General features: G+C 38.9%; 1 protein-coding gene across 2 annotated transcripts in view; it reads right to left on the reverse strand.

The window, feature by feature from the left end:
- Window positions 1-5,609: 5,609 nt before the first annotated feature.
- nrp1a (neuropilin 1a) overlaps window positions 5,610-12,422 on the reverse strand; it is a 125,417-nt gene continuing 118,604 nt past the window's right edge. For both annotated transcript variants that reach the window (XM_033985773.2, XM_033985774.2), the window contains exons 14-18: window positions 11,621-11,764; window positions 11,090-11,367; window positions 10,266-10,362; window positions 10,134-10,187; window positions 5,610-9,599 (exon numbers count right to left, since the gene is read on the reverse strand). In XM_033985773.2, coding sequence (XP_033841664.1) covers window positions 9,313-9,599; window positions 10,134-10,187; window positions 10,266-10,362; window positions 11,090-11,367; window positions 11,621-11,764 — 860 coding nt within the window. In that variant the 3' untranslated portion in view covers window positions 5,610-9,312. The remainder of the gene's footprint in view (window positions 9,600-10,133; window positions 10,188-10,265; window positions 10,363-11,089; window positions 11,368-11,620; window positions 11,765-12,422) is intronic.

A 12,422-nucleotide genomic window follows, 5' to 3' on the forward strand; every position in this document is an offset into this window, starting at 1 on the left:
GGGTCTTTCACATGTAAATAAGTGACTGACCCGTCTGTGAATACTGTTTATTCTCCTGGGAATGTGAGCTTGGGAATACGGCTGCTCCCATTTCCTGTGTTCCAGCATACTATCATGTCGTCTGATCTTTATTTTATTTTTATGGAAGTATTACAATTATAAAAGTGTCTTGGCAAAACAAAGTATCACTCATATAAAGATGATTGGTCTGAAATGAAATAAATAAAGGTAAACTATGTAACTTTTTTGGTGCTTGGCTTTGTCTCCATGGAGATGTTGTTGCTTTTCCTACAATGTTTGACAGTTTGGTATTCCATGGATACCTGAAGGTGAGTATACTAGGCCAAGTTACAGGTCAGATCTGTGGAGAGGCGAGCCTGCTGGCAGTGAGTATGTGAGTATTTATGTTTTTCAACGTATTTCTGAGCAATAAAAACCTGTAATTGAATAAATGCAACAAATAGTTCATTGCCATACGGTGGAACATCCCAGGCAAATTAACACAATCTCCATGGAGAAAAGCAAGTGGCAGAAAAGTTACACAGTGCGCCTTTTAAACATAGCCTATTTTTATACAACCCCAATTCAACTGAGACTACGTAAAAACATAACATCGATTAAAAGAACAGCATGAAAAAGTCTTTGCAGGAACTGGGAAGAAAGTGGTGTTTCTTTTGTGTATGCTGTCACCTGGTGGGCCCTTTAAGTAACTGCAGTCAGAGGCGATATTGACATTTTCCATTTTGATGCAAATATTTTAAAAGTGTTTTTCATTTTAGGTGCTGCAGCTGCAACAGTTTGATTATTAAATTGAACTATTGTTGTAGAAATACCATTAATTTAGCAGATGACAATACATTAAGTCATCAAAGGCAATCAAAGTAAATCAAGCGTACATTTTCTGTTTTATCATTTAAAACTATAATCTATTTGTATGGAAAACAAGTCAAACTAGTTTAGCACTAGAAAGTATTACAGGGGATGCATAGACTGGAATGAAGCTACTAACAAGCTTAAGTCATGTTTTAGTGCTGGCAGTTTGACTACTGAAATTATCAAGGGAAGGTTACTAACTTTAAAAACATGAAGAAGAACAAAGAAGAAACCACCTAATGACATCAGCAGGTGCTCAGTGTTTTGAGCCAGATTGAACATGATAATGTGTGAATGAAATGGAATACAACGACTTTCTTAAGAGGGGACAACATTATAGCATTCAGGAAAAGTTAAATAAATAAATGCACAAATTAACTAATATTGCATGTATATTCTGTGATAATAAAGGTTAGAGCAGTTTGTGCATCAAATATCCACACTAGGTTTCATTCAGTGCATCAAGCCTCTTGTTCACCACGTTTCCTTCGCTGTACACCAGGAACACCCTGAAAGAACTGATCCAAACCAGGACTCAACCAGGTCCAACAGAACTTTATCAGGTTCTAAGTACTTTTGGATGACAAACACAGTACTTTGGATGATACATACTGTCCACTGCAGACAGAATACTCAAATACCCAAATACCCCCCAGTACACAGAATGCTCCTACGTAATTATAGTCATCTCATTTTGGCCTTAAGAAAAAACTTACACATTACAACGCAGAAAAAAATACCTTACATTTGGATCTACGTATTTGGAGAATAAATTGGATTAAAACTGCTTTTTGCTATTATCTTTTTGTTTGATAACATATTAGCAATTAACAAAATAATCCTGAAATCCCTAGTAATACCACCAGAAACGCTTGAAAATGAGGCTTATGTTCTCTGTGTAACTGTCCGTGGTGAGGGTGTGTGAGCTGTCATCATTCTTGTCAATCATAATGTTTTGGTTTGGAGCGACTTGTGCGGTGCATGGATCATTTGGAGTGCAGGGCTCCTCGTCAGACTAATATGTTCATGTTGGAGCTGTACAGTACATTGCTCTGAGGGAAGGGGACACCAGCAGTGAGTTAATTGTGTGTGAATGCTACAGAGCCAAATAGTTTTATTAGCCCCATTTACTTGTTAATATGATAATGTGTTGAGATGGGTAAGTGCAATATGCAGTTTAAAAATGAAATATATGAGTTTTTAAAAGAACGTCTGATGCATTCTTGTGACTTTAATTTGCTTTTAAACAAGCTTTTGGTCACCTAGGAGAAGTAGTTCACATTTTCTAACTTGAAATAATGTCTGCATTTGGAGGATATACTTCATCTCTGTTTCCCATGAGTCATTTAGGCGTTGGGGCTAAATGAACAATGGGAAAGTAAACAGTAAAAGTCCCTATCCCTTGTGAATACTATGCTAATAGAGCAATGTGTTCTTACCACAGAAACCATGAGATAGTTTATGGGTTTAAGAAATAGACAGCATAAATCCAGATTTTTACCTGCGATGCAACAATCTGGGCAAAATGCTCAGTCAAGGTGATTGGCTGCAGCCTTCCATCTCTACAGGACCTGTCTCCAGGACTTGGGGGTGAACAGGCCGTATAGCAGCTGACACCTTTCACCCTGGACTTGGACTATTTGAGCCACTTCCCTCTGGCAGGAGGCTACGGTCCATTGGGACCAGAACCTCTCGTCATAAGAACAGTTTCTTTCCCTCTGCAGTTTGTCTCATGAACACTTATTTGCACAAAAGTGGACACTTTATAACACCGGTCACTTTAATAAGTCATGTTTGCACTGTTGTTCTGATGCTGCTGTTGTATATATTTTCTACCTTTAAGTATTTTATTTGACTTTTTAAGCATATCTTTTTAACTTTGTGCATGACCTTATTTGTATTTGTATTTATTCAGTGTGTTTTATGTTGCACTTTATCACCGAAGTAAGTTCCTAGTTTGTGAACTGTGTTCACGAACGATGGCAATAAAAGGATTCTGATTCTGAAGACGAGGTGGATTAAAGGATGACTGAAACAAGCGGGAATGGAGCAAAAATACAACTCCAGGTATGTTTTTGGTGAGCGGACAATATGACATGGTTAAAAGCTTAAATTTTTTTTTGCATATGTCAGGGCCGTCCCAGCCTATAAGCAGACTAATGCCACGTTTATTTTGAAAGTAATGACTGGAAAGTTTTTTTCTGAAAACTAAATAGTGCTCGTGTGTTTATATTAGTCTACATATCCCTCTCAAATGATCAGATGTGTTTCATTGCCAGATATTGCTAGATATTTTATATTTGTATATATTTTCTACCTTTAAGTATTTTATTTTTAAGCATATATTTTTTAACTTTGTGCATGCCCTTATTTGTATTTATTCAGTGTGGGTTTATGTTGCACTTTATCACCGCAGTATGTTTGTAGTTTGTGAACTGTGTTCTCAGACGATGGCAACCTGCAGTTTTCTGATTCTGATTTTCTGCCTACATTTGTTTTTTAATCAGACAGTGGTGTGGACAGCTCTGTGTTTACACCTGTGTGAGGGACCCCTCCCCTCCAGGTGCACTCTGGGAGGACTGAGGCAGCAGAGGGACATTTGAATGAGTGACTAAAAGTTAGTGAAGTTCAGTTTATCTAGAGTTTGGGATAATGCATGAAGAAACCAGAGGAAGATCGTTTTGGGGAAAGGACTTTTCAGTGAGGACTCGAAATAAGTCACCATTTTACATCATTGGACCTGCAGATAAAACAGTGAAGCTGGATGTGTATAATTCTGCAGGACAGGACACACCCGAGGACACACCTCAGAGGACAGTAGGTGAGTCTCTTTATTACCCTGGCTGTTTTTGGTTGTTCTCGTCCTTTTGTTTCTAAACATCAGATGATGTGAGCGTAGTTAAAGCGTCACTGCTCTTGTGTCAGATTAACTTTGATTAAGGCACCAACCTCTGTTACATCTGTGAACGAAAGAACGACCTGTAAACGACTCCTAAATGTGCTGTGAATGCTCATATAGGGACGCACCGATACCACGTTTTGCAAAACGAGTACGAGTAAAAATACGTTTCCAGACATAATTTTTACTGGTGTTTGATTATAGTAGTAAATCTAATTAATTTCATAGGAGTTTTATAGTATAGCTACTTTTTCATCTTAGAATTCTTATCTTATCTAATGAAATCACTATAGTTAGCATAGTTAGCAGCAATATTTACCACTTCCTCTTAGCAGACTGCGCTCCGCGCTAACTGCTAACGAGCTAACTGCTAACGAGCTACTGTTAGCATAATAGTGAGTGTTGTGTTACTTTTACCAGGGCCACACTCTGACTAATATGTTCATGCTGTACGTCTTTTAAAAGCTCTGAACTCGCTTTGTTCAGTCGCTAAATGTGTTTGTCAATTACAATAAGTTAAAATGCAGCACGAGCAAATAATCTCCAGCGCCACTTAGCAACGTTAGCTGCTACTATTGTAAACACAAGCACTGCGCTGGTATCATCTGTGAACTATAAAAACCTTTTAGTCCTAAATATTTGTATATTTCATGTGGCAGTCACATATGATCAGAGCTCACTGCTCTGTGGAAACATGAGCTGTGAGCGTCAAACAAGAGGCAGCACAGCTGCAGTGGTATCGGCTCTTGGTATCGACAACCCATTGACGAGTACTGACACCCGATACTGGTATTGACATTTGTGCATCCCTACTCATTAATATGCACATTTACGTGAAATCACAGCATCCAAAGACTGACAATAAACATAAAAATATTATCCTAAAATCCTCTTTTATTTAATGTCCTTCCAAATGGTCTGATTATTAAAAATCTGATGTTATGGAACATTAAAATGCACCAGAAACCAAGGAAAAAATGTCCAGAATTTTGACATTTTTTTGGCAGACCCCCCCCTTCCTTACATGTTTTATACTGTTTTACTTGTGGTTTTTGCTGTTGTGAGCCTCTAGATTTACAGTCTTTTTTAAGTGGTTGTGATGTGTCTTAATGTTGTCAAATATGAATATGTGGCACTGAAGTGACAAGGGCCTCGGAGGGCAAATTCAGCTTTTTTCAGTTTCTACGACGCAACTACTTCATCAGAGGAAACTTCTGTTTATAGGTACAATGCTAATGCTAATTGAAATTAAAATTATTTATTGATGTTAAAATATTGCTGTATGTATCCATGTACCATTTTGAGATTTTGATTGGTTAGCATTAGCTTAGAGACACAAAGATCTACTTTTATAAACGCAGAAGTTTCCTCTGATTAAGTACTTACATTGTCATAAAGATGCTGTCTTTGAGTCTTAGCTTATAGAGAATGAATGGAGTGTTAAGTGACAATCTGCACTTTTGAGAGAAATGGAACTAGTCAGGCGACAGCATGAAAAGTATACATTAATGTAGATCTAGTTTTATGTGCAGCCTATTTTTCAGATATACCTTTTACTTGTATCCTACTGGAAATACATAATTTAACTTGAGTGCACTGTTTGTTTGTTTTTACTTTGATATTTCATTTGTTACATCTTAAATGTTGCTTGCATATGTAAACTATTACAATACTGTCCTGATGTTTACACCAGCACTGGGTGTAATAACTCCACCAGGGGGCATATGAGGAGTGAAGCAGTTTATTTTTGGCTAAAGACATTACCTGCAAACATTGAAGACAGTTTGCTGTGCCTTGAAACCATTTCACTTGCTCAAATAATAAGAATAAAACCAAGCCATTTTATAAGGCCTTGCTGTTTATTCATTTTTTCCTACAACAGCAAATTACAGAAGCAGTATTGAAAATAAAAGTCTTATTTTCATCTTGTAAAAAACAAAACAAAATCTGCACAAAATCGGATGACAGTACAAAACGAAGCGTTAATATGTCCATGGTGGGGGAGGGGGCAAAGCCATCTCATTTTTTTACATTTCAGAATTATTTCACATAATCTGAAACTATATATCAAAATGAAACTGGTGTTTTTTATTTTTTCTACATTTAGTTTTTTGCAAATGAACGCTAAAAACACATAAATCTTTTTAAATATATTTATCAGTGCAACATCTTGAGTCCAGCGCTACAGTATCCGTTTTCTCTAGCTTAGTCCTTTATCTACTGTCCAAAGAGCTTGAAGCAGTAAAGACGAGAAGGGTGGGCAAAAAAAAAACTGAAAAAAATTACAAAAAGAAGTTGAAGTCTTCACCACAACACGACGTAAAGCACACACGTAGAAAAACACCCTTAGACCAATATCGTGATTGTTAGTGGCTCCCGTGGGCTAGCGTAGTGTCCCAAGACGGGCCCCTTTACTAAAAGTTCACACAAAGTTCCGATTCTCTGGTACTGCCCTGCCACGGGATTGTCCCAAGAGAAGAGTTCACAAAGAGGGGTGTCGGGGCGGAGCTAAAAAGTGGTACAAAAGCTCTACAAAGCCAGTCTTTCGTTGGTGACGTCGGTGAGCGGTGAAACGTCCTTTGGTGAAGCCGCAGAGAGGAACCATTTTCGGACCTGATTGAGGTAATGTCCCCGCCCTCCCTACACCAATCCTGGGTCAGTTTCACAAACTACATCAGGTTGGATTAGACATTTTGAGCAAGAATGCATATTTGTGGTTAGGCTAAGTATTTGGCTAAGTTGAGAGACACTGCTAGCACTGTGGTACTGTATTTAAAACGGTCAAAACACAGTCTTTATAACTTGTTTTCATACTTTATTGCAGCTATTGTGTCATTCATCCTGAGTAGCTATGCATTTGTTTACACAAACTGTAGCCTACTGTCGGTAATCGATGTTCTCCAACCAGGAGATCACAAGACGAGGCTTCTGTTGAGTCCCCCCCCACTGCCCCACTGTGTGGATGCCTTATCACCATGAAACTCTAAAAGAACTGACTGAAAGTGAAGCAAAACCTCTATGTACAAATTATGTAAGACAAACTAGGTGATGTTGTAAACATTCTATAGGCCTATAGTGATAATACCGTTTAGCCCATGTGTAAACAGACTTGATCAGGCAAAGCCTGGATGTCTATAATGTTATTAGAATGGGTCTCTGAAGCTGTCTTGTTGTTCCACAATAAGAAAGCCTTAGTAGGCCTGTTAAATTACACAGTTAAATGAAGGGCAGATTTGGTACTTCTTGGACTTTAATCTACCTTCAATTATTTTTGAATTACAAATAACTTAAATAGCCACTTTACTAAATACTTTGGCTCAACTTCTTATAGCCTCTTTTAACCATAACACAATAACTACGCACATTGCAGAAAAAAACAAAACAAAAAAAACTTTTGTGAAACTGACCCGGTGTCTCATTTTAATGACATCAGCAGTGACATCATGACAGTATGGCTGCTGCTACACATGGGTGAGTGACTCGGGGCCAGACAGGCCATACAGAAGCTACAGGTACAGCAGAATGCAAAGTGATGATAGCACCAATCTTCAGTTAGTTAGCAAGGGCCTTTCAAAAACCCTTCTTAGAAAAGAGACTCCTAACGCTAGGGAATCGGGAACAAAGTGCATTCAAGCTAATATTGTCCAAAATCTGCAATGAACAATCCACAGTGACGAGGTGATGCGCTAATGTTGGCTAAAGCAAAGCAGCGATGATTGTTGCTTCTTTATTTGGTATGTTGGCAGCTAGCGTAACATCACCACCCCTTCTGCCGTCGCTATGAGCTATATGCTACATTAAAATATACTGGTGTCGAGTCAAAACAACTATCAAAGAATGACTTTTTGTTTTTGCTAACTTAGCTAGCAATACTATGGAATTTTGATGGCTTGAATGCACATTGCAAACAAAAAAGAACACACCATTCACGAAACAGTCAGGAGATTGTATTTACACACACACAAACGACCCATGAAAAAAGGGATACTGCAGCCATCTTTACTTTTGCTTTCGGAAAGGGCAATAAAATATATTAAAACATATATTTACAGTGCGTTTTTCTCTGACAATTAACGATGAACGGTTGGACAAAGCGCTGCGATAGATCCCGTTTTGCAAAGAGTTACGTTGCCCTGTTTCCTGTGACTAAACCAGAGAGCATGATGGGAAGGCACTGTCAGAAAGAACCATACACATTGCCATGAAGTGGACTGTCACTTTCAGAGTGACAGGGGCCAAAGGGGAAAGGGGGCGGGGCTTCAGGGTCATGTGTTATGGGCACACCCTGTATATGCCACATCGCAGGGACGCTTCTACAGTTTTGCTGGATATGGTTCTTTTTTTGTAGAAATTTATCAGAAATAAACAATAGCCTTCATTAACTTAAAGGGCCTATATAGCACTATTGTTGATCGATGTTATTTTTCTTCATCAAGAACATACCTTGAGTTGTGTTTTGCTTCATTCACACATGTTTAACACACAAACCCTCTCTCTCAAACTGAAAAGACTCTTTTCCACCTTGTGATGTCATTAAGTGGTAATACAGTAAATGGTCGTTTCTGCCCTGGATTTGCCAAACTTTAAAGTGACAGCTATTGTTTTAGCCTCACTGAAACTGCTTCACTCCTCGGTGCACCAGCAGATATAAGAGACTTTCTATTAACAATCTCAACTGTACAAAAGGTAAAATGTAAATATTCAAATATATAAAAGTAACTTAAGGTTATTCTAGAGTACTGAAGAGTAAAGCAGTAATACGTAACTGCAGTTAACCTCAAAACTACCACTAAATGGCATCACAAAATGGAACAGAGCATTTTGAGCTTTGGGTTGTCATTTCAAACTCCATTTCGATACTACGGAATATACTCGATACCGATTCCGATACCACAATGATAATAAAAAACTCTTTCTTTAGACAATAGAAAATCATTTTCATCGTCACCATCATTAATCCACTCAACGTCATTCCAAAGCTTGATTAGTATCTGATTTTCAAAAGATTTTGACAACTCTACAACCTAATAATTACTCAAACACACATGAACGAAACAAAACACTCCAGCTATGTTTTTGAGGAGGCATTATAACATGGCTAAAAGCTCACATGAGTCAGTTTTGCGTAATATAGGACCTTTAATGAAAAACATTTCTCTTTGAAAAGGAAAAAAAAGATAAATACTTTAAACATTATTAATAAATTGGTCTCAACACCAGCATCCGATTGTAAAAATGAATTGAAAATCAAAATATAAAATTAAAATATCTAGATCGTATTTACATATTTTTTCTGTATTTCTTTTGTACACAGTGACCCCTAGTGGTAGGTTTCTTTTACGGCAGCTCCTGAGAAAAAATAGCAGTCCAGAGTTGACATCCCATTGGTTGCGTCGCTCTGTCAAACGAGGGGGGCGGGGCATAGTCCGTAGAGCCCGCCTCCTCCTATAGTGCTTGAGAATGTGCCTCAACAGTCTGGTGTGGACTTCTTCGGAAATCCACTCACTTTCGTTTATCGTAAAAAAAGTCATTTAATCTTTTCACGCCTCAGAATATGAGCTCTGTACGTTTAGTTTGTCTTTCTTTAGCTTGACGCCGTCCACCAGCTCAAAATTATAGTTCTCCAGAGCCGATAAGTTCCTGTCCGTCATTGCGCCGTGTGAGCAGGCGCAGTACAGCACCACACCACAGATGGCACCCAAAAACACGCCCAGGGCCGACATTGCGATGATAGTGATGAGGATGGGGTCCAGTGTCTTCAGCATGTTCCCCGCTCCGCTAATCTCATTGGTCTCCACAAGATCTGGGTACTCTGTCATCTCTTCCACTGCAAGGGACATGGATGGAACATAGAATCAGTGATGTTTTTAAGTAAACATTTGGTTAATAGTAAAAAAGTAAAGTCAATTTGTGTTCACAGTACTGGTTTGGTTCTGCTTGGATTTTGGTTTAGTCCTGGTTTTAGACTTATTTTGGTCGTGTTCTAGTGTCGGTACTGTACCCATTGCACAGATGTATTGTAAAGGCAGCTCTTAGGGTCAAATAATTATAAAGCATTTTTATTGTTCACAAACAAGGAAGTAATGCTGGTGTGTTGTTAGCATGCCAGTTAGCCTACTTTGATGGAAAATCTCCAGTCTAGTCTCTGAATGTTGTGAAAAGTGCTTATAAACTGAACTCATCACTGTGAATAATTAGGATGTTCAGATTGCATAAGGTAAATGAGGAAAAACTTTCAACCGCTGCAAACCTAAAATGAACTAGTTCTGTTTTTCTACTATTTTTTGCTTAGAGCCCTAGATTCCTTAGCAGCACCAGTGTATGTACATATGTATTACATTCAAAACAAAGCAGGACTTACAGATTTCATTGAGGCTATCTTCCGGCAGCATTGGCTCCGTGGGTACAGTGGGATCTGTGTAGTGGACATTTATTGGTTAGAAAAGACATCACTGAGATCACTCAAACAGAAGGGGGAGGGGCTGACTGTTACCTTTGCAGTCGGCCGCGCTCAGTCCATTCAGAACCTTGATGTCGTCCACGGCTATGTCCCCCCAGCTCTTCCTCTCCACCAGACCCTCTATCACCACCTGATAACAAAGTCAATATTTCAATACAGCTGCCATTCACAAACTGTTGGATGTTACATCATGGTGGGTAGAAAAAGAAGTTATTTAAAATGTGATTAAATGGTTTTCACATGGACTTTTGAATAACTGGGGTATATTATTCCATTTGAGACAGTTTTGTAGCCAATCAAAGGAAATATAACACATTTTCTGGTATTAACTCATTACTCAAATAGGAGACAAAAAGTAGTTAAAAGTAAAAATTGGCTAAAATACAACGCAAGGAATGAGTAGCTTTTTGAACAAATCATTTTGTATTTTCTCATGGAAGGTCCGCCACCTGATTGTATCCATGGTGATGTTATAGTTTTCATGAGAATGTTCCAACATATGGTATTAAAATACTTTTTACGGTACATCTTTAGCATGTATTCGGTTACAGATGCTTTTAGTGCTCGATACGTGTTTAATGCCATACTGTGGAAAATTCCAGACAAATCAACCACATTTGTAGAGATATGGTATTTTTGCTACTTTTTTTTACCACTTATTTTTTTTTAATCTTTATTATTTTGTACAATGTGAGCTACTGTGTCCAAGTAATTTCTTTTATCCATCAATAAAGTTAAAGTCCAAGTCTATTCAACATGTTACTCAAATATTTAGGGAGTGAATAACATGTCTCACTCAAATCCCCATGTACATATACCCCGCCAAATCGTCTCAATATTCCCTCCCATGCTCTCACCTGATACGGCCTATTGGTCCTGGGCACCGGCACGCGCCCCTCCCTCCAGCGGTTGCCCTGGTGACCGCTCACAGTCCACAGTAATATGTCTGCTGGGCCATCTAGGGTCTGTTTGCGCTGTTTGATGTGCAGAGTGCCGATGTGGGGTCCGAACATGTGGTACCAGAAGGACACACACAGGTCAGCATCAGGGGAACTGACCATAGGGCTGACCAGACGCGCTACTTCAGTCTGCTGAGGGCCCGTGGCTAGAGTGTAGATGAAGTTTCCTGAGCCGCCTGTTGGATAAAGGAAAGATGTGTTCTTTTTCAGTGGGCTGAAAATTATTGCCTTTGTCAGTGTACTTAAGAGAAGAAGACAGGAGCAACACCATTTTCAAATAGTCATATTCTAAATCATTTTCTATCAGTAAAAAACTATAATGAATGATGTAAAGGTGTACTACATAATTGTTCTGTAAAGCCTTTTTTGAGCCCATTCGCTCCTCTTCATTCCTATAAAAAGTAAAAGTTTTTTCTGTCTGCCCCTCACCTGTATGGTCCATGTTGGGCCCTGTGTTAAGAGTGGGAGTTCCACTGGACTGGATCTGCCACCTGGAGCCTGTGTCCTCAGAGCTCCAGCTGCAGAAGGACGGGTTAGAGGCCCAGCCGAAGTCACAGGCGAACCACAGAAACGCTGCAGAGAGAGAAGAGATATGTCAGTAAAATCTGCATTCTTCAGGCTTTTTTAGATAATTTTTCACCCTAGTATTTGTATCCAGGAGTGAAACTGTTCAAATCGGACAAAAGATGCTGCAGATTTATTGAGGCAAAAACGATATGATTTTATTATTAACTGTCAGTTGGTTGCTGTGATAGGTTAAAACTCCTCTTCCCACAGGATATTGACGAGAGCCACTCCAGAGTGATAATAAGCAGAACTCAGTTTAGATTGATTTACATATCACATTTATGTCACAAGGTGGAATGAACGCAGGCTAAATATGGAGGAAGGACTATGCAAACATGGAAATTAAATATAAAGCTATTCCATGTCTGTTTGTAATGAACAAATGGACAAATTACGACATTGTAAAAATCCCAATTTTCAGTAAGTTGTTTTGTGTTTGCATGATTATTGTTGTACTGACCAAGATAAGTCTATGCAACCAGACCCAGACTTTTGCATTTTTTCCTTCCCGCCGCCTCCTTGTCAGTCTTATCTTTGAGCTCTGAAATGTCCTGACAGTGCATGAACGTGACCCACTCCTCCGGTTCTCTGGGAGCAGAGGACTTTAACAAGCTCCGATGGGCTTGTCACGCTGTATGTCTGCAGGCTACACTCCAGGGCTGAG

Source organism: Periophthalmus magnuspinnatus, chromosome 20 (assembly GCF_009829125.3).
Source record: "Periophthalmus magnuspinnatus isolate fPerMag1 chromosome 20, fPerMag1.2.pri, whole genome shotgun sequence".
In the NCBI taxonomy this organism is placed as follows: Eukaryota; Metazoa; Chordata; class Actinopteri; order Gobiiformes; family Gobiidae; genus Periophthalmus; species Periophthalmus magnuspinnatus.